General features: G+C 38.6%; 1 protein-coding gene across 6 annotated transcripts in view; it reads left to right on the top strand.

Moving 5' to 3' along the window:
* The window catches only part of slit2 (slit homolog 2 (Drosophila)), a 213,211-nt gene that overhangs the window by 156,548 nt on the left and 31,393 nt on the right, over positions 1-25,270 (top strand). For 3 of the 6 annotated variants that reach the window (XM_088342790.1, XM_088342789.1, XM_088342793.1), the window contains 14 exons: positions 780-854; positions 969-1,112; positions 1,851-1,994; positions 2,075-2,241; positions 4,411-4,543; positions 5,575-5,643; positions 5,774-5,845; positions 10,884-10,955; positions 11,525-11,596; positions 11,664-11,827; positions 14,859-14,983; positions 15,055-15,152; positions 19,908-20,047; positions 22,792-22,815. In XM_088342790.1, coding sequence (XP_088198916.1) covers positions 780-854; positions 969-1,112; positions 1,851-1,994; positions 2,075-2,241; positions 4,411-4,543; positions 5,575-5,643; positions 5,774-5,845; positions 10,884-10,955; positions 11,525-11,596; positions 11,664-11,827; positions 14,859-14,983; positions 15,055-15,152; positions 19,908-20,047; positions 22,792-22,815 — 1,499 coding nt within the window. Of the gene's footprint in view, positions 1-779; positions 855-968; positions 1,113-1,850; positions 1,995-2,074; positions 2,242-4,410; positions 4,544-5,574; positions 5,644-5,773; positions 5,846-10,883; positions 10,956-11,524; positions 11,597-11,663; positions 11,828-13,610; positions 13,644-14,858; positions 14,984-15,054; positions 15,153-19,907; positions 20,048-22,791; positions 22,816-25,270 lie in introns of all 6 variants that reach the window. The other 3 variants (XM_088342792.1, XM_088342791.1, XM_088342794.1) reach the window with 2 other exon arrangements.

The following is a 25,270-nucleotide window of genomic DNA, read 5'->3' as shown; positions in this document are numbered from 1 at the left end:
TTTTGCTCGTTTTTAAATAGCATTTTTCTCATTTCCCATTCTTTAACTTGTTTTCTGTTGATTTAATCATCTGGTTTAAAAAAAAAAATAAGAAAAACAAGTCAAGTCAACTCAAGTCATGTTTATTTCTATCAAACCTTATCTATCCAAGTAAGATTACATTTTCTAAGAGTGTTTTGCACAAATTATTATTATTAGGAGTATTTTTTATTTTTTATTTTTATATTTGCTATGGGTTTAATTTTAAGCTAAACAAAACCTCAACTAAACTGAAATAAATAAACATAATGGGAAACACAAAACAAGAAAAAAAATGGGAAAGGAGGTAAGGTAATTTAAAAAGGCATAACAATTTAAGTATAATACTCTGCTAATCGAGCCAAACATTGAAATTATATTAAAACATAATCCTACAAAAAAAGAGTACACATTCTAAAAATTCAATTAATAAAAAATAAAAACATTCAAAACTAAAATGATAAATTTCCATATTTAAATAAGTTTTTTTTTTCTTTTGACTGAGTGAATGTAATTATTTTAAAATGTTGTTTATTCTACTGTGTTATTTTGAAAGAATGTAATAGGATTTTGGGCAATGCAAAATGAATTATGTCCCGTTCAAAAAAATATAGAAATTAAATAGCAATATATGAAAAATATATTGTCAATATTTTCAATATTTAAAATGGGCAATTTTAGCTGTCAATAGAAAATAAATCTTACTGTGTTGAAAATGATTCGATAACATCTACAACATATTTTGGTTCCTCCCCTATCAGACGTCTGAACAACAACGAATTCACTGTCCTGGAGGCCACAGGTATCTTCAAGAAATTACCCCATCTGAGGAAGATGTGAGTCACAAATGACGCTTTTGGGTCATCAAGACAAAAGGGGCAGATGGTTACTTCCTGGTGTTATATTCACCTTTCCTCCAATGTTTCTTCGCTTTTTTCCACCGGCGGAAGTAACCTGAGTAACAACCGCATCACGGACATCGAGGAGGGCACTTTCGAGGGAGCGGCGGGAGTCAACGAGCTTATTTTGACCTCTAACAGATTGGAAAACGTTCATCACCGGATGCTGAAGGGACTCGGCTCGCTAAGAACGCTGTAAGTGGACATTCGTGCACAACAACTGTGCACACACGCACAAATTTTGCAAAGACACTATCTGCACACAAATTTTCAGAGAGGGGAGAATACAATTTAGGAGAGAGAGAATGAGAGAACCAGGGAAAAGTAGAGAAAGGAAAGAGTCAGAGAAAGAGGGGAAGAAACAAAAAGAGAAAGAAAAAAAGAGACAGGGGGAAAAAGAGGGACATGAAGAAAGAGCAAGAGGGAGAGAAGAGGAGTAAAAAAGAAATGGTATGAGAGAGTAAGTGAGAGAAACACAGAGAAAATAGAAAGTGAGAGAGGGGGGAGAGAGGGGGAAAGGGAAGTAGAGAAAGAGAAGAAAAGAAAGAAAGAAAAAGAGAGAAAGAATGCTGGAGGGAAGTAGAGAAAAAGAAAGAAAAAGAGAGTGGCATGAAAAGATGATAAGAAAGAAATGACAGAAAGAGAGAGAAAGTGAAAGCAAAAGAGTATTTCCATAAAATGTTTTACTTCATTTGACTTTGTGTTTGTCTTGGAGTCACATTGCACATGTTGAATTTTTGTTTCAGAAAAAAAAAGTAATACATGTACTGTATGTTACTATGCTTTATCTTAGCCAAAAGCTAATTGTGTTTGTATTTGCAATGTTCAACAAAGAATTGTTTGATTAAAAAAATACATTTGTATATTATATATATATATATATATATATATATATACACATACCATATGTTTGTGTGTGCATGTGTTCATTAGCATGCTCCGTAGCAACCGCATCAGCTGCGTTAGCAACAGCAGCTTTATTGGCCTGAGTTCCGTGCGCCTCCTCTCGCTCTACGACAACCAGATCACATCCATGAACCCCGGCGCCTTTGACACGCTACACTCGCTCTCCACATTGTGGGTAACATTGACAAAAAAAAAGCAACACAAAAACCACCCCAAAAAAAACCATGAGTGCCCCCTTTTGGCTTCTCCAGGAACCTGTTGGCCAACCCCTTCAACTGCAACTGCCACCTGGCCTGGCTTGGCAATTGGCTGAGGAGGAAGCGCATCGTGACAGGCAACCCTCGCTGCCAGAGTCCCTACTTCCTCAAGGAGATCCCCATCCAGGATGTGGCGGGACAGGACTTTGCATGTGAAGAAGGTACAGTAGGAAAACATTTTTTACAAGCCTCTTACTCCAAAATTGCTGCAAAAAAGTATTTTTGATTCATATGTATACACCAGGGGTCGGGAAACTTTTTTACCCAAAAGTAATATTTAAATTTTTTTTTTTTGGGGGTGGTTGTCCCACACAAAATTCACCAAAACTGCCAAACCTAGTCTCCAGGCAAAACCTTCAGCGCATTTTATTTCACTGTGTGAAGTTAGATAATTTGATCAAAGATATGAAATAATGATAATGCCACAGCCTGCTTCCCATACTAATATAAATACACCACTAAAAGTTTGACTCCGGGTTACTGGGGCCCCCCTCTGGAGCCAGGGGTGGAGGTGGGGTCCGCTGGCGGGCGCCTGGTGGCCGGGCCTTTGCTCACTGGGCCCAGCCAGGCACAGCCTGAAGGGACCACGATGGGCTCAACACCTGTAGGAGGGGCCAACGGGGTCGGGTGCGAGGAGAGTTGGGTAGCGGGCAAAGGAGGGGTCCTTGGCGCTGACTCACCTCCTCACACAGCTTGGCCTCTGGTACAGTCCTCTCGAGAGGGGTTGGACTCTCTTCCCCTCTGGAGTTGCCCGTGGTGAGTGGCGCCGTGGGCTTATTAGTTGCACGGAAGAGAGGGTAGAATCCGTCCGCCTTTGGGTGGGGTGACGGGTCCTGACTGTTGTTTGTGCTTATGCACCAAATAGCAGTTCAGAGTACCCAACATACTGGCCAGGCGGAATGTGGCTTCAGCCGTTGCAGAGGCAAAAACTTGGGCATGGGAAGAGTGGTGAGTCCATGGAAGGCGACTTCCGAACGGAATACTTCAAAGACCTCCTCAATCCCACCAACACGTCTTTCTGTGAGGAATCAGAGCCAGGGGACTCTGAAGTGGGTTCTCATATCTCTGGGGTTGAAGGCACTGAGGGTGTCAAAAAGCTCCTAGGTGGCAAGGCCCCAGGGGTTGATGAGATGCACCCGGAGTTCATTAACGCTCTGGATGTTGTGGGAATGTCATGGCTGACATGCCCCTGCACATCGGGGAGAGTACATCTGGATTGGCAGACTGGGGTGGTGGTTCCCCTTTCCAAAAAGGTGGACCAGAGAGTGTGTTCCAACGACAGGGGAATCACACTTCTCAGCGTAAGGTCTATTCGGGGTCCTGGAGATGAGGGTCCGTCAGGAAATCGAATCTCGGATTCAAGAGGAGCAGTGTGGTTTTAGTCCGGGCCGTGTAAAAAAATGTCACAAAATCCTGCAAACGAAGATACCAACATACTATAGTTACCTTAAGGGGCAGACAGCAATGGGCGAGAGAGAGTGTGTTGGCTGTGGGGGTTGAGATCCGCCCATCCCTACCTCGACCAATCAAATTTCTCGGTGTGCATTACTGGAGTTTTCAGTTGTTTAGTTTGTTTTGTGAGTTTTCAATGTAAAAAGTCTAAACAAAGAACATAGATTGTGAAATGAGATTCCATATAAAGGAGTCATAGCGATTTACAGCCAAAACAGGGTCTGTGACACCCTGACTGTAAACTGTAGTTAAAACTGTGCCCTATATATACTAGGCCGAATTCAATCAAATGCTAATTTGGCTTCACCATTGCAGGCACTACAATTGTCTATGAATGTATATATTTATGTGTATACGTGTGTACACGTATGTATACATACATATATATATATATATATATATATATATATATATATAAATTACATATATACACAAAAAAATTTTGAAAGTGAACTCAAGAGTCTTCCAGTCGTAGAAGGATATTTTACTCAAAAATATTTTTCAATTATTTATTTATTTATCTAGTTGCCACAACCCTAGTGAGGATGAGCAGTTCAGAAACGGGTGGATATTTATTTATTTTGATGCTTCTTTGGATTGTCTTTGTATATTGACTGGCAGCAGTACCTCAGAAGGTAGAGCGGATGTCTTTGGAATTGCAGGTACCATTCCCGGCTCCTCTGAGTTAAATGTCATAGTTTTCCCTAGGCAAAACACTAAACCTTTAAAGCCTCTGCCATTGTTGTGAGGGTGTGGGTGAATGGGTGAAGTACTGTAAAGCGCTATGTAAATGCAGTCCATTTACTTTTTTGCTGTTCTGAAAATGCTTCTGCAAATATGTTTACTGGTTTGTAATAATTTGTATTCTTTCTTACAAGGTATTGAAGAAAATAGTTGCTCCTCGGTATTGCGTTGCCCATCCGAATGCTCGTGTCTGGACACTGTGGTGCGATGCAGCAACAAAGGCCTCAGCACTCTGCCCAAAGGACTGCCCAAGGAAACCACAGAACTGTGAGTCCCTAACATCCTTGCAACATACATAAAATACTCATTTTTCCTTGGAATTCTGTCAACGTTTCAAGAGTGCTGATTACATTTAAATGTTGTACTGTTGTAATGGTCCAAAACAGCCTATCATGATTGGGTCATTCTTACTATTGGGTACACACTGAGACACAACATATTTTTGAGATTTTACACATAAAAAATGCACTCATGACTGAAATTGAAATTAGGTAAGGAAAATTTTAATTCAGGCAACACAGAAATGATGAAATACGATGAATTCATTAGAATTTCTCACTTATTTCTGTAACAGAAGTCCATCAAACATGACTGGGGACATAACATTTTAGTGTACTTGTACTCCAATCAGAGTCATTTATTTATAACCAATTCATCCTATATACTTGTCCTATGGTAAAGGGCAGCTAAGAATACAAGAGAATCTTTTAAAAATAAGTGTCATTCTATTTTTGACTTTGAGGGCTGCTGCTTAATGACAAGTGGAAATTTGAGTATTTTTTTCACAAATTTCCCAAGAGTCTTAGGCTGTTTTTAAAGAATATAAAAAGCGTAGGCTTTGCTAGACAAAACATGCTGACTACAAAAGGCTATTTGGAAACTGAAGCTGTGAAAAGGTGAAGCGACTGGAAGTTGTTTTAACAGCACAGCAGCGTTTTTTCACGAGACCCTGGGTGTCAAATGAAAATGCTACAATGGGCGAACTACGAGGTTGAGACACTGATTGCCAAGCACCGCAAACCTTTCACAGAGGGTGAATTTATCAAAGACTGTTTAAAGAATACCAGGCTGAGCAGTCGGCCTTAACACATTTCAGCTTAAAAAATCTGTCCCGCTCTCTCAAAAGTTTAAACACCCCTGGGTTTGATTAATGAGTGGTGGCAAATATTCAAGGCAGGTGATTATGATAACCCGTGCTGATTTGACTACATGCTCTGTCAGAGATGAGGAATTCCCCACACAATTAAGTAACATTTTTCTTCTTCCCTCTTTCTGTTTTGTGTCTTCCCATCTGTCAGGTATCTGGACGGGAACCACTTCACTCAGGTTCCCGCCGAGCTCTCCGATTACAAACACTTGACGCTCATGTAAGTATCAGTGCTTGTTTTCTGCCAAACCTACCCTGGTCTGCGTTGTATCACCCGGGAGTGAAGACGTTTTTTTCATAATAATTTTTGGCATGTTTATGTGTGAGTTGATGTGTTTTTCCTTTTGCAGTGATTTGAGTAACAACCAGATCAGCACGCTGTCCAACTACAGTCTCAATAACATGTCTGAACTGCTTACCTTGTAAGTCTTGGCTTTAAGTTTGCCTTTGAAAATCACTAACAGTAAAAAAAGGACTAAAAGGCGCACCTGGTTATAGGCTGCAACCATTAGAGGAAACAACAAGGGATGCACAATATTTATCGATAATCATTAAGAGCGAATAATACTCAATAGAAAAGAGTGATACATTTATCTTGCCCAAGGCATGTGTGACATTAATTACTAGCGGTTGAGCGATTAGCAGGTTTACCAATTACCGATATTTGGGAATTTGACAGATACCCGTATTGGCATTTTTATTTATTCGACGGTCTGATTATTTAGGCTCAGATACAGCAAACCTTTCTCTCCCTCTCTCGTGCCTTTTGTCTCAGACGCTACCCACTTGGCGCCTTCTGATTGAATAAGCCACTGGGGGCACAAGTAAACAGCCGCAGGTCTGCTAACTCCTGAGTCTCACATGCCTGTGGTCGCTGATAACATTGAGATTTTCAAAAGTCCTTGTCAGAAAAGGTTGAGTGATTGAGAGGTAGCGTTAAAGGTGTAATTAACTTGTTTTAAGGAAGCACGTTGGGGTGGACACTGATATATAAGCTCCTTCATAACATGAGTTCGTCAATCAAGCATGTGTGTTTGTGACTGAGAGAGAGCATAAAAAGCACGGTAAAGTGGAAGGCTGAGTGATTAGCTGTTGCCATAACAATAGTTTGTCAATCTGACTTATCAATTCACCAGCTCTGTTGAAGTTCTGGTGCATTTTTTGTTTCAAGTTAATTCAGATCATTTTTGTTGTGTTGGTATTTTTATTTATTTGTTTGTGATCTAATCTTATATTTCTTCCCTGTTATTTGTTTTAAGTGAAAGATGAATGTGTTAGTTGCGTTGAAATTATAATTTATTTACTTTAAAAGGTTTTAAGTTTTATTTGATTTTATAACAAATATTATTTGATTCTGTCACGACCGCTACAAGCAGGAGACCCAAATGCGTAACATTTCACACAATGCTTTATTAGGGGTTCGGGTTAGTCAGGGCGAGAGGAAAAAGACAGCGATATGTTGCTCGCTGGGCTGGAAGAGCGGGAAGAACTCGCGAACGAAGCGTGGTCAGAGATCGGAACAAGTCAGGCAGCTGGGACGGGAGACCGAGCGTGGTCGGAGATTGGAACAAGCCGGGTAGCCGGTCAGGAGAACGGAGCTTGGATCGGGGATCGATACAGGAAACGGAATTGAGCAGGATACGGGTAGCAGGGACAGGAGAACGGAGCTTGGATCGAGGATCGATGCAGGAAACAGAATCAAGCAGGATACAGGTAGCCGGGACAGAACGGAGCTTGGATCCGGGATCGATACAGGAAACCGAAATCAGGCAGGACACGGGTAGCCGGGTCAGGAGAACAGCTTGGATTGGGGATCGATACAGGAAACAAAATCAAGCAGGATACGGGTAGCCGGGGCGGTAGAACAGAGCTTGGATCGGGGATCGATACAGAAAACGGACTCACCAGGATACGGGTAGGCAGGACAGGAGAACGGAGCTTAGATCAGGGATCGGTACAGGAAATAGAATCACCAGGATATGGGTAGCCCGGACAGGAGAACGGAGCTTGGATCAAGGATCGATACAGGGAACAGGTCGGGATCAAAACGGGAGCCAGCGTCAAAAGTGCCTGCTTTGCATGCGCCGAGGTTAGCTGACGGACTGCCCAGGAGTGAACGAGAATAGGAGGAGAACTAATTAGGGAACGAGTGGCAGCTGGGGCTGAAAGAGTGTGCGCAGGTGATAGACATCATGACAGATTATTTTTGCATTCTAGAAAATTTCCTACGCGAATTTTCAGGCTTTTACTGCCAGTGAGTATCACCTTCAAATATCGGTTATTGGTCTCCTCTTAATGCTAATATCGATCAATCCTTGTTAAGTACTAGAGCACTTGTTAAGAAGTGCCTTATTTTCACATATAGAACACACCCATCATATTCGCTGTCTGCAATATCTTTATTGCAGTCATGGTGGTTATAGCAATATCCTTTCACTATAGTTACTACTGACAAAGAAGGTAATGATTGATTGATTGACTGACTGACTGTATGACTCACTCACTGACTGACTATAAGCCTTACGTGATAATCTATCAAGAAAGTCGATACACATAAAGAGATTTTAAGGTTTAAATAAAATATATTTTTGTTTGTTTTTTTCTCAACACTGCCTGTAACGTGACAATGAAAAGGAAGTAACATTTTTAGAGTTTCAGAAATGGCTGTTTTTTTAAGAGAGTGTCACAATGGCTTTATTTCGAGACTCTTTATCAAGATAGTCCATGCAAAGCTGCTTTTTATTGTTTTATTTTTAACATGTGCTGTAAATTCTGGAAAATAAAGTGCACCTCATTATAAGACGCACCTTCTATGTTTGTTAAGGAAAAAACATTTGGTTCGTACATACCTCACACCTGACTGTATGCCGTACCCGCCCACATCATTTTATACTTTAAAAGTTATATTTTACTTACATACCTTAACTTTTCCTTCTGAAATGTCCTGTAACATGGCAGTAACACAGCAATAAAAGGGCATTAAAGGTTGTGTTGATAGAAAGTCCAGCTTGACGTTTTTTTGTGTAGTAGGCTCCCTGTGGTTGCACATGCAAGAATGTGGAAATTATACATGTGCTCAGCCTAATGCGCTGTTGGCACCTATAACAGAACGTAAAAGCACATAGGCGCGGTGAAAAAAATATAACAGGTCTTTGAACTTAGTAAGGCATTGTTAACACATACAGTGAAGAAAATAAGTATTTGAACACCCTGCTTTTTTGCTATTTCTCCCACTTAGAAATCATGGAGGGGTCTGAAATTTCCATTGAATGTCCTCTGTAAGAGAGATAAACTTAAAACAAAAATCCAGAAATCACAGTGCGTGATTTTTTAAAAATGTATTTGTATGATACAGCTGCAAATAAGTATTTGAACACCTGTGTATCATCTAGAATTTTGTCCCTGAAAGACCTGCTAGTCCGCCCATTAGAAGTCCACCTGCACTCCATGTATCATTCTGAATCAGATGCTCCTGTTTGAGGTCTTGAGCTGCATAAAGACACCTGTCCACCCCATAAAATCAGTAAGACTTTAACTGGTAACATGGCGAGGACCAAAGAGCTGTCCAAAGACAGCAGAGACAAAATTCTACACCTCCACAAGGCTGGAATGGGCGACAGAGCAATTGCCAAGCAGCTGATGGAAAATGGTCCACTGTTGGAGCAATCATTAGAAAATGGAAGAAGCTGAACATGACGGTCAATCTCAATCAGAGTGGAGCCCCATGCAAGATATCTGTCATGATTGCCAAAATGAAGACACCTGGGGCAATCGTTTGGCGCACAGGAGCGCGCTCTCTGATTGGATGGCACTCTCCTCTTAAGCTGTCAGTGCCCAGAGGAGAGTGTCAGACCGTACTTGTGTCTCTCTTTGTGTTTTGCCAGATTCCAGTACCAAAGACCTCTCCTGTTTGATTCCTGCCTGCCTTCGGTTTCGACCTGTTTCTGTCCCTCGTTTACGACCTGCTATCCTGCCCTGGCCAACGACCTGCCCGCTAAGCCGTATCGATTCTGCCTACCGGTCACGAAACTGCCATTCCGTCCAACGTTGCTAGTGACCGACAACTATCGGCTTCCAAAGCAAGCTCTGTCAGCTCAATCCAATAAAGATTCCTTTAAAACGAACGCAATTGGGTCTGAGATTCCATTCTGGGTCGCAATGATTCCAATAAAGGTGAGGAATCAGCCTGGAACTAAACGACAGGAGTTGGTCAATGACCTGAAAAGAACTGGGACCATCGTTTCCAAGGTTACTGTAGGTAATACACTAAGACGTCATGATTTCAAATCATGCATGGCACGAAATGTTCCCTTGCTTAAACCAGCACATGTCAAGGCCTATCTTAAGTTTGCATATGACCATTTGGATGATACAGAGAAGTCACGGGAGAACGTTTTGTGGTCAGATGAGACCAAAATAAAATGTTTTGGTCATTATCCCACTAAATGTGTTTAGAGGAAGAAGAATGAAGAGTACAATCCGAAGAACACCATCCCTACTCTGAAGCATGAGGTTGGTAGCATCATGCTCTGGGGATTTTTTTTTCTGAACATGGGACAGGACAAGTGCACTGCATTAAAGAAAGAATGACTGGGGCTGTTTATTGTGCGATTTTCCCTCAGTCAGAGCATTGACGATGGGTCGTGGCTTGGTCTTCCAAAACTACAACGACCTGAAGCACACAGCCAGGAAAACCAAGGAGTGGCTGCGTATGAAGCATATCCAGGTTCTAGCATGGCCCAGCCAGTGTCCAGACCTGAACCCAATCGAAAATCTTTAGAGGGAGCTCAAACTACGTGTTTCGTGTTGCGACAGCCCGGGAACCTGACTGATCTAGAGAAGATCTGTGTGGAGGAGTGGGCAAAGATCCCTCCTGCAGTGTGTGCAAACCTGGTGAAACACAGGAAACGTTTGACCTCTGTAATAGCAAATAAAGGATACTGTACTAAATATTGACATTCATTTTCTCAGGTGTTCAAATACTTATTTGCAACTATATCACACAAATAAATCGTTAAGAAATCATGCATTCTTATTTCTGGAAATTTCTTTTTAGCTTATCTCTCTTTTATTGGGCATGCACCTACGATGAAAATTTCAGACCCCTCCATAATTTCTAAATGGGAGAAATAGCAAATAGCAGGGTGTTCAAATACTTATTTTCTTCACTGTACTTGTTAAGGACACCTCAAACTACAGACCCCACCTTTTACTTTTCTTTCCAAAACATTCCTGAGGTGCGGCAGTAACACAGCACTAACAAGGCACCAAGGCTGCATTGTTGGGGAAAAAAAATGGTGGTTGATTTGTTTTTGCCATTGCAGGCATGTTTACGGCCACCTATTAATGTTTCTCAAGATGTTTCTGCTATAATATTCGTTTGTCTCTAATTGTAACCTTTGCAATAACAAAAATAAATGCCTCGTCACTGTGTCAACTTGTTATGTTTTGTTTCCAAAGTATCCTGAGCTACAACCGATTGCGGTGCATTCCGGCAAGGGCCTTCGATGGACTCAAGTCTCTGCGTTTACTGTAAGAATCTTCAAAATGGCAGAGGGGGTGCAACAACTAATCGAAAAACAATTAAAAATCAATTATTGAAAGTGTTGAAAACTAAATACCTCATTGATTCATCGTGTTGCACGATTAATGTCCCACGTCAAATCAATGCAAATAAGTGCTTTGGCTCTTGTTGAGAAGTAGTAGGGTATTAGTACCACTTTAGTCCAGCAGAGGACGCCTTGACACATTTCTTCTCTTTTGTTATGTATGATAAGGATAAATGTAACATGATCTTTGGAAAAGGTGGTAGGAAAATAGTGTTTTGCACATTTGCAGGTGTATAGCATACATTTTTATGTATTTTCTTAGATGTTAAGTTATTTGACAAACACTTGTATTGTAAACACACTATTTTTCTATCTGTTCAAAACTTATATTTGAATATGGGAGGAAATTTAAAAACATGTATTTTTGATCTGATTCATCGATTAATCGAAAGAACAATCAACCGATTCATTGCTTATTGAAATAATCTTTAGTTGCAGCCCTAGGTGAAAGAACCCGGAGTGGATTATTCTTACTAAACTCTCATTTGGCAGGTCACTCCACGGAAACGATATTGCGCTCATACCTGAAGGAGCCTTCAAAGACCTCGCATCGCTTTCGCACTTGTGAGCAGAACTTCTCCACTTTATACAATTTAGAACAGAAACATGACCAAGTGGTTTTTGGTGTCAGGGCCCTGGGAGCAAACCCCCTGCACTGCGACTGCCACATGCTATGGTTGTCGGACTGGGTGAAGAGCGGCTACAAGGAGCCCGGCATTGCCCGTTGCGCCGGGCCCGGGGAAATGACCGACAAATTGCTGCTCACCACGCCCTCCAAGAAGTTCACCTGCTCAGGTACGCATCCTGCTTTCTTTCCCTACTTTTTTAAGATGAGAGCTACTTTTTGTTATGGATTAACGCGAAGGGCTACCTGCTTGATATCCATTTATAAAAAAGCAACTTATCAGGTTTTTTTTACGTTGTTACTGTACTGTTATTTACAGGTTTATTTATAATAAGCAAGGTTAAAATAAGCGAAGGTAGATAGAAACCCAATTTCCTCAAAAATTACTGGTGAGTTCTTTTCAGAACCAGTCCACGGGCTACTTAGATGATCTTTAGGGGCTCACACTCTTTCTTTCCAATTAACATTCCAAAATACCAACTACACAAACAAACAAACACAATGTTTGAAAATTGTTAAAGTCAAGTCATGTTTATTTGTATAGCCCTTAATCACAAGAAGAGACTTCAGACTATATTGTTACACCATCACTTGATCTAAAACCTACATGAGGGCAAGGAAAAGTTCAAAAACCTCAGCATGAGAAGAATAAACGGACAATACCTCATCAACATGAAATATAGGTAATAACCCAATGGCATCCTCCTGGGGCCAACATCATTCATAAGCTATTCAATTTGAGTGTGTTTAAAGCTTAGATGTAAACACTTCCACTGAGGATGCAGATTGAATCTCAGAGGGCATAGCATTCCACAGCATCGAAGCCTGATTGGAGAATGGTCCTGAACCTGTGGATTTCTTCTTTGTTCTTTGGATCACTAGAAGACCAGTGTTTTCCAAGTGAGCAGGAACATAGAGGTAAATTAAATCTGAAAGATATAAGAGGACAAGTCCATGCAATATTTTTAGAATACCAACAGAACCTTAAAATCACATCTTAAACTGACAGGGAACCAGTGCAGGTTAGCCTGAATCGGTAATGTGATCAGACTTTGTGGTCTTAGTTAAAAGCACCAGCTGCAGGCTTTTGATGCTAGATTTCGAGAGACTGGAGTGTAGTTCATTACAGTAACTGAGATGAGAAGAAAAAGGTGAATAGGTGATGGGGAAAAAAGTAAAAGGGTAAAAAAAGTTTTAATAAAGTAAAAAAGGTGAAAAAACGGAGAAACGGGGGGGGGAAAGAAAAAGAAAAAGGGTAGAAAGAAGAGAAAAATGAAGAAAAAAAGAAAAGTAAAAAATAGGAATAGAGACAAGAAAGAAAAGAAAAGAACAAGGAGACAAGGAGAAAAAATGAAAAATATGAGAAATGAGTAAAAATGAAAAAATAGAAAGTGAAAAATAAAGAGGAAAAAAAGAAAGTGAAAAATAAAATTTTAAAAGGAAAACAGGAAAGAAAATAAAGAAAAAAGGGGGAAACAAAAAAGAAAAAGTGAAAAAAACGGGAAGAATTTGTTTATTTAATTATTTTAGTTAAAAAAGATATAAACACTTCTAACTCTACATGAAAGTAGAAGCTCACACTCAATTTGAGGAAAGAGCATCCAATTATTATTTTTTATTCATTTTTATTATTACTATTATTTGTCTCAATGTGCAAAATATATAAAAAAAGATCAGCCAATTGGAAGAATATGTTACACATTTTAATTATTTTTTTTTTTTTTACTTTTTATTAGAACAAGAAAAAAAATTACAACTATTTATTTTGCTTTGCAAATTGGGATAAGAAAATTGAAAAGAGGAGACCATGAGTTGCTGATGTTGTAGTTTTTGATCAATTTCTAAAGGCTTTGTTTAATCTCCTAAATGTTCTGAATTTTAACTGATCTTTTCTTTCTCAATGATTCAATGACTAAATCCTATTTTTAACCTAATCTAACTGACGCCCGGTAGAAGTCCTGGGTCCTTGTGGTTTTCTGGTGCCAGGTAAAGTAGCCTGTTACGTTCTTCTCCTCAGTGCAGCCCCCACCACCCTTGAATTTGGCCCCACCCGGCTTTCCTTAGTCATTTCCCGCCAGACGTCTCTTCCTTTTTGACCCCCGTGTATGGACCTATGTATTGTTCCGACTACTGAAAGAAAAATTCAGTCTCTCAGTTCTAGTCATTGTTCTGACATTGGTAACATGAGTATATAGTAAGTACCACTTATATGTTATAAACCAGTGCTTTTCAACCATTTAACTCCAAAATGTACCTCCTTATGGTAGATGAGCCAGAATCCTGGAAATAATATATACCCTGTAAAAAATAAAATCTAACGCCGCTGGTAAAAAATGTTGCTGAGTTCTTCTCTTTACCTTCATAATATTTTCTCTTATTTTTCTTTGAAAACAAGTAAATGTATACTTAAATTAAGCTAGCATGCCTTATCTAGTATTGGATAGATTTTTCTCATTATTAAGTATTTTTATCTTCTGGATAGCAAATATCTCTTTAAAATGATCAAAAGTATCCGTCTGCTAAATAGATTATTTTTCTTATTTCAAGGATGACTTTACTTATTTTATTTGATAAGGAAAAATATTGAAAAAAAAAACAAAATGTTTTTTTTTTTTCTGACAATGCATTAAAAAATATTTTTTGCATTGCAAAGTGTATTTCTGAATAAGTAAAATGCTATCGATTACATGTTGTACCAACCCACTGCGTTATCAAGAAGATTAAACCATTCAGGCAGTGGATATTAATGTAACCGAGGAAAAAAATCTTTGCACAAATCCATTCTAAAGCTCACACAAATTTATCTACTTGTATATTCCTACTAATAGGCTGTGTAATGGTTTTAAAATATTGTTTGATATAATTATCACGCATAATAAAATGAGATCTTATTTGTGTCATATTTGTGGAAATCTCCCCCACTGATATAGTCCATTTTTAGGCTTCTTCTTTTTCTAAACATGCTTGAGCGAGATAAACTGAAGGAAGTGGGTGGATTCGCCCTACAAAACTGCATTGTAGCTTACACAAATTTTTGCTTGTTCTTTTTCTCTTGGGTTGACCGATTCTTATCTAAAATAAATAAATTATTGGATAAATGTTTGTGCAATCCCACTGTAAGTTGATAACAGTGTGCAATAAGTGTCAGTTTACATTCCTTACCAAATGATCATGATTTTTTTTTATGTTTGCATTAAACAGGTCCGGTAGACACAAGCATCCAGGCCAAATGCGACCCCTGTCTGTCCTACCCGTGCAAGAACGACGGGACGTGCTTCAATGATCCGGTGCACTATTACCGCTGCACCTGCCCGTATGGATTTAAGGTACAAAAACTTGTACATTGCTTGTGAATTTTTGTTAGAATTGTTAATGCTTTTTTATTTTATTTTATAAGGGCCAGAACTGTGAGGAGCCCATCCATGCTTGCATTAGTAATCCCTGCCAGAATGGAGGAACTTGTCATCTAAAAGAAAGCGAAGGGAGTAGTTTCTGGTGAGAATGGTTTATGTATTTTTCTGAATCAAGCAAGAGAATGCAGCTTTTCCTCCACAGGAAAATGGTTGATGCGTGTGGACATTTTACCTCCCTAAAGGGATATAGCTCTTTTAAGCAAGAAAAATAATGTACTCAATTGTAGGGACCCGTTATAGTTAAGACAATTCTAAGTTATTTTCACACTAAACCGCAAACGGGAGCTCTAGGCTCTGTTGTTTGTGTAAATTTCTTGAACCAAAAGAAGGAAGCGGCTTATCACCCTGAGTTGGAGGAGTTGTTTACTGGTAAAAGAGCTACAGAGGATAAATATTTGATTGGATGTAGTTATATTGAGTGAAGCTAATAGTTTGGTAAGCATGTACTTTATGCTAGAGATGAAGTCTTAATATGTTACATTGTTACTAACGAGCATGTCTAAGATATGCACATACATGTAACATTAGAATACTGTGTTCTCCTTTTTCCTTTTTTTTTTAAATTGCCTTTCAAGATGACGTGTGTTTTTGGTGTTGTTTTTTTTTTTTTTATCAAATACATTTCCCCCAAGATGCGACTTGTACTCCTGGTGCGATTCATTCTCGGGAGACAATCATGGTCCCGAAAATACAGATTATAGTTATCAAAATCGAATTCCCTGTCTGCTGAGAATAAAAATACTTGTTTAAAGCCGTCACTATGTTTACATGAAGGGATTAGGTTGACTGTGAAGTCTACTTTTTGGAGCAATCTGAATGAATCATTTATATGCCGAGAGACAAACAAGTAACCCGTATACACAGTGTTAGCGAGTATTCCAATTACAAGGGCAAAGCAAGAGTGACGCTGTTATGCAAATAATATCATTCTCGCGTTTAACTTTTGTCACTAAATAACTTCCCTCATGTCACTCACCAAAATTCATAAGGTACCATGCCTGTTGGTTCGCGCTCCAAAATCATACTCAATTGCTGCGTCCTGTGTGTTCTCATAAGTGGCTAGCCAAAACCTTAGACTTACACTATATATGGATGGATACAACTATTGCATTTTTGCCAAGGGGGCAGACCATGAAACGCCCCAGGCAAATCAACCATGACATATGAGGCGTTTTTCGCGAGTTTGTGTGTATCATTTGTCTCTGTACAAATGCAGCAAAAAAATATCACTGATCCCTCAAGCAGAAGAATTTTGTGATTGCGTACATATGCTCGAGTAATTGGGAAATATTAGGAACACCCCAACCATTTCAATCAGAATACTGGATATAGTCTTTTGGTTGACAGGAATTCAAACACCAGATACTTTTCAAAATCTCTTAGCCCTTTTCAGCAGCCCTAGGTGTATCTAGTACTCTTGGTCTTACATTTACTCTGTTACGTTTGGTTCAGTACGTTTTGGGACATTTTGTACTTCTGGGAGTATTTTTAAATCACTATACATTCTACTTTTACTTCAGTAAATTTGTGGAGAAGAAACTGTACTCTTCACTTCCACTTCATTAGACTACATTGAACCCGATACTTAAATTCTCTTCACATAAAACACACATTTCTCAGACAGCTTTGCTAGTTTTCCCGAGAGAGCCACTATGCTGCCCAAGCCCTGCCCCTTTAAAAGGGGTGTCACATTATAAGCAGGTGACTATTTTAAAGCAAACTGGCAGGTGTGTAATCAGCCATAGAGCCCAAAGGTAAAAAGAAAAAATATCTGCACAGAAATCAATTTTAATCCGTATTAATGTGATTATATTTACTTTATCGTTTAAAAACGTTGCTATTTTATTTTGATAAATGCATTCGACGGTTTATTACACCCTTTTTGTTGCCCAGATAAGGGGCATTATGCACCATTGTTATTTTCAATCCTCAAAATTAATGTGACATCTAAAATTGGATTTCTTGATTGCATTTCTTTGATTTTTTTTTTAACAGCTAAACATCCATAACTGATTAATACAGGGGATCCAACTTAGCCATTTAGCCTAATATAGCTAATATAGATTATAAGGCTTATAAAAAAAAACTTTAATTTTTTGCGGCGCCTGACAATTTTTTTTTTTTTGGGTACAATATTTCTCTTTAAACATTTTGGGTTGCCGACCCCTGAGCAAGCTTGTTCTTTCTGCAGAGTCTGTTAAAAAAGTACTAAGGCTTTAAATGTGCTACTTATCCATCCATTTTTCCATTAATTTATTTCTTTAATTTATACTATCATTATTATAGTGTTTATTAAAAAACTTGAATTTACCCTGATTATTTTAATCTATTTATATAAATTAAATGTAATCTATTGTTGATGTCGATGATTTGATGATATGATGATATGATTGAGTGAATAAAACCATGCCATAGTTACTCAGTACTTGAGTAGTTTTATCACCAACTTCTCTTTTACTTTTACTCAAGTAATTATTTGGATGACTACTTTTTATTTCTACTTGAGTCATATTATTCGACAGTAACAGTACTTTTACTTGAATCACATCTTTGACTATTCTACGCACCTTTTGTTATCGGTTGCAAGGATTCACAGCATGTCCTGTTGCTGGCTGAAATTCATCCTTGCTCCCGCTAGGAAATATGGGAGTGGGCCTCCGATGTCACACACTAATTGCGGCCATGCAGCTATGCAAGGCGCCGACCTGCTTATTGGGGGCATTAGGGATTCAGTGTCTTGACCAAGGACATTTCGACATATAACAAAATCAGACCTGCGATCTCTTGATCCCAAGACGAGCGCTCTACCTCCTGAGCTAATGCCCTTAAATAAAATAAATAAATAGATAAATAAATAAAAACAAAACTTTTTTTTTTTCCTAGAAAAGGTTGTCGGCCACCCGGGCAGAGAAGTTGTGTAAGTTGTACGCCCGACGTAAAAGATGTAACCCGGGCAGACGTAATTTCAGACACTGCTTTAGCCCTTTGAAATGAAGTCACAATAAACACAGCTCATAGACTTTAGGCACTAAATTTTTCTCATTTCCTAATTAAATACCTTTATTTCAAACCTTAACACTACAACAAAAATATTTAATAATTAAAAAAATATCTAATAAATATAAATATAACAATATATTTTTTTCTATTACAACCATTTCAGAACAAAAGCCAAGAGTTAATTCATAAAGCAGCAATGTTACAAAAAACAAACACCGTACAGCAACGTCAATTCCATTCCATTGCACAATATTTTGAAAATCAAGTCAGTAATGCTGTGCTGCCCTCAGTATATGTTCATTATTCTTTAGCAGTACACTAAACTCCTTTGTCATATCACAACTCTGAAAACAAAGACATTTTGGTCTACAGGTTTATTGATTTGAAAAATGTGAAAAACTGAGGTCAGAAAAAAGAGAGTTGTTACAAATATATTCTTTTGTACATATTTTAACATTGCAATCCATCATAAAGAAATTAAATTGCTCCTTAAAACATGTTAGTGCATGTGTGTTCACGTGTTAAATGCCTATTTCGTAATTGTTTTTTTAACAAAACCACTGGTTACCTAGCACTATTTTGTCTTGAAAATATGTCATCCATTTTCTTGAATTATCCATCAATCAACAAGTTTGACAAATAGCTGTTTTACACAAACAAAATGCATGAAAATTCTAATTCCAAAACACCAAACAAAGCATCAACTTTGACCAAATGAACATGAAAAGTGATTAGATTCGGGCAGATGCTTTGTATGGCTAAAGATATGTGCAGATATCTCTGTATTGAAACAGGCAGTTGGACTACAGGGTTTGTGTTTTATCACCATGTGCTCCTACTTCCTTGTTTGCATCTGCCATAACATAACTTCCTAATTCTCTTCAAGGGCCGGTAACTCTTAAGTCTCTTAAAGGGCCAGTACTATCAAACATACAATACACTCACAGAACATCCCAACTTAAAAACAATAAGAGCACCACATTCCCCTCTGGCGAGATTAAAGCCCCACTAACAAGGCCTCTCCAAAGGCAGTCATTGGCTTTTCTTAGGAGACAGAAGCAAGACCGTTTCAGTGACAGGCCGCAGGAACAACTTAGTCGTATCTTTTTAAACTTCAATCTCCCATTTTTGTCTTTTGTCATCTTCTCTTGGGAAGACAAATGCAAATAAAGTGTCAATTGTCTGTCATTGGCACTAGTGCCACAGTGACAATTAAATTCACAGATTTTCTTTCAGGAGCAGTTTCACGTTTTGGTTGCAGTATGTTGTTCTTTAAAGTACCTTTTTTTTTTCATTTGTTTATGCAAATTTTTGGTCTTGCAACAGTTGCAGACCACTTTTCCTTACATATTAAATTTGGCATTATCATTTTCTGATGTAAAAAAAAAAAAAAGTCCGCACTGCACTTCCTGTTTGTTTCTGTCATGTTTAGCTTTTGGTAGAAAGGCGCATAGATATGTCCCTCTCTCATGCCAGGCAGGCAGGATGCAACAGCAAGCCAGCCAGTGGAGAAGTAATAAAAGGGTGTCAGTTACACAGTCAGGTATGAATTTAGAGTGGCCAAAGGCCCTGGGTGAGAGAGCGAAAGACTATGCCATTTACAAAGAAATTAATAGAGGAGAGAATTATTGATGCCAGGACAATAATACTGATCCGTTCCAAGTAGTTGCTTATTATCGATAGTATGGATATTTGGATCGAGCCGCTTACCCGACTCATAGGGCTTTTGTCGAGCCTAGAATGAACTTTGCACTCTCTGCTCTGTAAATAAAATTACAACTCCTAGGCGGAACTATTTTAAAGAAAGACCCTTGTGCGTTTTTGTTATTGCCACCAGGTGCGTGTGCCCCGAAGGTTTCGAGGGGGATTCCTGCGAGTTTAACATCGACGACTGCGAAGACAACGACTGTGAGAATAACTCCACCTGCGTGGACGGAATCAACAACTACACGTGCATGTGCTCCACGGAATACACAGGTGATGAAGCATCCTGTCGCCATGGTGATTGGCTTGCTCGCATCGTTGCTCTCTTCCAGTATTGCACATGTTAATTGCATTTGGGAAATTTCGTAGCACAGCATCAAACATAAATGGTGTAAAAAGGGAAATTACTGGAATTATTGATTGCTGTATACAGGGTTCATACGGGTGCTTGAAACTGCTTGAATTTTATGGTTGTGTTTTCAAAGATTTAAAAGTGCTTGAATTTCGGGTGGAGTGTATGTAATGGTGCCATGTTTCTCAACAAATCTGCTTAAAAATGATGCTTATACTGCTCTGGTGGTTTGGCTTTGCGACTGCATTTCTTTTTCCCTCGTAATTAACGGCAGCTGGCATTAGTTTGTATGGTATTGTCCCATGAAGCGTCATTGCCCTCTACGGGACAGGTGAATGCTACAGCTAATAATGGCATTTTGAAATGTGTATAATTGCAAGGATTACTTATTATATAAGGACATTTATAATGGGCCACGTAAAAAACGAAGGTGGCAATTCCCAATGGTAAATTGTAACTTCCTGCAACTGAAAATTTAAGCTACATACTATTGTCATTTATACCCCTCACCTATACGGGGAGAGATTTGTCTCAAAAAAATGATCTTCGTGATATACTCAAGATCTAAAAATCCTGCATCTTGGGAAATGCACATGCAATATTAAAAATTACATATGTAAATTCCCAGGTATATTCATGGATCTGCAAAATACATGATTTACACCAGAATTTTTCTTTTAATGGTACTGGAAAGTCAAAAGATTTGCATGCGTATTTTTTATATACAGTGGCTTGCGAAACTACTTGGCCCCCTTGAACTTTGTGACCTTTTGCCACATTTCATACTTCAAATATAAAGGTCAACAATAAGTGGGACACAATCATGAAGTGGAACACACTTTATTGGATATTTCAAACTTTTTTTAACAAAAAAAAACCCGAAAAAGTGGGTGTGCAAAATTATTCAGTAACAAACGCATGAATTATAATCTTCGCACCTGACTGAGACAGCATAGGGCGAAGCTGTTCTAGTAATATTCTTAACGTGTTTTGAAAGGACAGATCGGGGTCGAATATGACACCTAAATTTTTGACTGAGTCACTCTGGGTGATATTGCATTTGTCAATGTTCAGAGCTGTTTTTGAGAACAAGTCACGGCATTTAGATGGACCAATAACTAGCATTTCAATCTTTTCAGGCGCAGGAAGTATATTTGTATATATGGGACACAGGCTCTGGCATTATTATCATATCAGAAATTGTATCAAATCATCAAACTTCTAGTGTTGGGAATAACATAACAGCGTTATTTTTTTCAGTAATGAGGCAATGTATTTTTTTCCACAGTGACGACTATGTTACCATTCATGACGTACATAATCAGTGTGTTACATACATTATTGTTTGTTTTTACGTCTTGCATTGTTGCCAAAAAGTTCGATTTTGGTCTCATCTGACCAGAGCACCTTCTTCTACATGTTTAGTGTGTCTCCCAGGTGGCTTGTGCCAAACTTTAAACGACTCTTTTTATGGATATCTTTAATAAATGGCCTTCTTCTTACCACTCTTCCATAAAGGCCAGATGTGTGCAGTGTACGACTAGTTGTTGTCCTATGGACAGATTCTCCCACCTCAGCTGTAGACCTCTGCAGTTCATCCTGAGTGGTCATGGGCCTCTTGGCTGCATCGCTGATCACTGATCAGTGGTCTGATACTCCTTCCATTTCAATATTATTGCTTGCACAGTGCTCCTTGGGATATTTAAAGCTTGGGAAAAATGTTTGTATCCGAATCCAGCTTGAAACTTCTCCACAACAGTATCTCGGACCTGCCTGGTGTTTTCCTCGTTCTTCATGATGCTCTCTGCGCTTTAAACAGACCTCAGAGACTATCACAGTGCAGGTGCATTGATAAAGAGACTTGATTACACACAGGTGGATTCCATTTATCATTGTTAATCATTTAGATCAACATCGAATTATTCAGAGATCCTCACTGAACTTCTGGATAGAGTTTGCTGCACTGAAAATAAAGGGGCTGAATAATTTTGCACACCTTTTTGTTTTTTGTTTGTTAAATTTTTTTTAAATATCCAATAAAGTGTGTTCCGCTTCATGATTGTGTTCCACTTATTGTTGATGCTTCACAAGAAATTACATTTTTATATCTTTATGTTTGAAGTCTGAAATGTGGCAAAAGGTCACAAAGTTCAAGGGGGCCAAATAGTTTCGCAAGCCGCTGTACATACTGTAATCTCTCGCTTATCGTGGTTGACTAAATATTACACACTGTCCCTTTAAAAATCAAATATGTAAATCTCAGATATATTTGTGGCTCTGCAAAATACATGATTCACACTGGATTTCTTCTTCTATCAGTACTTGATAGATTGAAAAATTGGCTAAAAGATAAAACTAAAACAATAAAATGTTACGTTTCTTAGAGGTGGCAGAGCCCTAACAAACACGCAAACTAATTAAAAAAAAAAGTAAAAATGAACTTATTGTCTTTAACTCCACGTTTCTCATTTCTAACACTGTTTTGCTTAAGCGTGTCTGCTTTAGCGTGTCTGCTTAAATGAATTGCTAACCACATTGCTAATGTTGGTGTCGGTTGCTGTTTCTCTCTCTTTCTCTTTCTTTCTGTGTGCTTGTCCTTTTTTGACTTTTTCGGATGTTTTTTTGACTTGTGTGTGTTTGACTTTTTTATTTTGCGTGCCGGCAGCTGCTACCAATGAGGTGGAGAGAGGTTAGTCGCTTCCTCCTCACTCCTCCCTCCCTTTTTGCAAGCGTTCTACTTGCAAATATGAAATTCATCCAGGCATGTAATCCTTGTGCAAAATGCATGTCTTCCATTTGCTGATGATTTCTTTTCCTTTATTGCCTGATATTTTTTGCGTTTTTTTTATCGTGATTGGAACGGCTGGCGTCAGGTGGAATGTTTTGATAATGCAGCGTAAATGATTGGAATGAATGATTCAAGTGTTGAATTTTGGAAGATAATTATTAAGATTAGAATAAAGGGTGGAAAGTAAAAATCAACTATGAAAAAAGAAGTTTGTGTGGAAAATGTTGCTATCTATTGGTGTACTATAGGAAGCAGCAAGTTTATATATTATATTCAAATGTATGTACTTTTTTCTCATTTTTATATATATATATATATATGTCAGACAGGACGAAAGGAAGACTGAGATCACTTGCGCTCGTTTCTTGGTTTTATTGAAAGGAAGGAAATGACAAGGTGGGATTCTTCGATCCGTTGGTTGGCGGATTGACGGAACTTGACAGGCGGGTGAAGGCTTGGCGGGAATGGTCGCGGACAGGCGTAATCGTAGTGTTCGGAAAAGAGTTCAGGAGTCAGACGGGCAGGGCAGATTTACAGAAACGGGTCGGCAACGGAGATCAATCAGAAGAGAACAGGGAGCAGGCAAAGAGTCAGAGGTACGGGCTTACTGAGCTGAAGGCAACAGGTAGCGTGAGTACAATCCAACAAAGTGTTACCGGAAGCTGGGGATTTAAATATACAGGGTGCGCCAATCAGCAGTCCTGGCTGTTGGCGCCAAATCCTGAACACAGGTGTTCCCGATCCGGGTGAGTGTGACAATATATATATATATATATGTATGTATATATATATATATATATATATATATATATATATATATATATATATATATACACATACAGATTATCAATTTTTATTTTATTAATTTTTTTTTTTTTTCGTAGTGTCCGGAGGAAACCCACACAAGCACGGGGGGAACATGCAAACTCCACACAAGAAGGTTTGATCCCATGACCTCAGACCTGTGCTGCACATGCGCTAACCACTGCTATGCCATGCTGCCCGTATAAGATTTTACTTACTTTTATTTTTTATATTTTTTATAGATTTTTCCAAACAAATTTGAGATATTTTCCTTTTTTTTAAATATATTTTTTATACTGAAATTTTCTTGTCAAATAAAATAATATATACTGAAAATAACCAAATGCTTTTTGTACTTCAAGTACTATATTTTTATATTCTTAACAGATTTCAATATAAACTTATTCAAAAATTGCTGCAGGGCCAACCAATTTAAAAAAATGATAAACCTTTCTTTTCTTTTTTTAATTAATTATTATTATTGGGGCAGCACGGCGAAGCAGTGGTTGGCGCGTGTGCGGCACAGTTCTGAGGTCATGAGATCGAACCTTCCTGTGTGGAGTTTGCATGTTCTTCCCGTGCTTGCATGGGGTTCCTCCGGGCACCACGGTTTCCTCCCACATTCCAAAAACATGCATGTCAGGTTAATTGGCCGGTCCAAATTGTCCCTAAGTGTGACTGAGCGAGTGAGTTGTCTGTCTCTGTGTGCCCTACGACTGGCTGGCAACCAGTTCGGGATGTCTTGGGATCAAGGGATCCCAGTTCGAATCCCGGCTCGTCCGTGTTACATGTCGAAGTGTCCTTGGGTAAGACACTGAACCCCTAATACCCCCAATAAGCAGGTTAGCGTCTTACATGGCTGCAATACAAGGCCGCTATTCGGAAATGTGGAGCACATTGTAAAGCGTTTTGGGAAGTCATTGACTTGAAAAGCGCTATATAAATGCAGATCATTTCATTTCATGTCCCCTGCCCAGTGCCCGAAGATAGCTGGGATGGGCTCCAGCACTCCTGCGACCCTACTGAGGAAAAACGGTGCAGATAATGGATGGATGGATTATTTTGAAAAATAAAATACAAGTAATTAGTTAACTACACCAGTGTTTTCCAAGCTTTTTTGAGCCAGGGTACACATTTTTACGTCAAGAACACATGAGGCAAACTGTCCCTCAAATAATTTCAGAATTAATTTCTGGCACCTGTTTCGTGTTATTTTTTTAAAGCTTGAATATACTGTACTACTGTAGATCATTAGTGTATAAAAAGAAAATATACTGATATGCATTGATTTTACAGTCTCTCTGCCGATCACTGAAAGAAAGCAAAGATTTGAAAGAATGGCATGTTTTTTTTAGAAAATTAAATAGTGACATTTTCTGGTTTAAAAACACTGCATGACTTTGATTTAACCTTTTTGGTTAATTGTGTATAAATGAACTTAAATATTTGAATTGTTTTAAATAAATGGAGCCTTTTTTTAAAAAATGACGCAATTTTGTTTAAATTGTATAGTAAAGCCCATATTTCTGGGGTTGTATTCAACAAATTGACA

The sequence above is a fragment of the Urocampus carinirostris genome, chromosome 8 (assembly GCF_059441175.1).
Source record: "Urocampus carinirostris isolate Australia breed hairy pipefish chromosome 8, RoL_Ucar_1.0, whole genome shotgun sequence".
In the NCBI taxonomy this organism is placed as follows: Eukaryota; Metazoa; Chordata; class Actinopteri; order Syngnathiformes; family Syngnathidae; genus Urocampus; species Urocampus carinirostris.
Note: the sequence above shows the minus strand (reverse complement) of the source record. Positions and strands in the feature narration are given on the sequence as shown.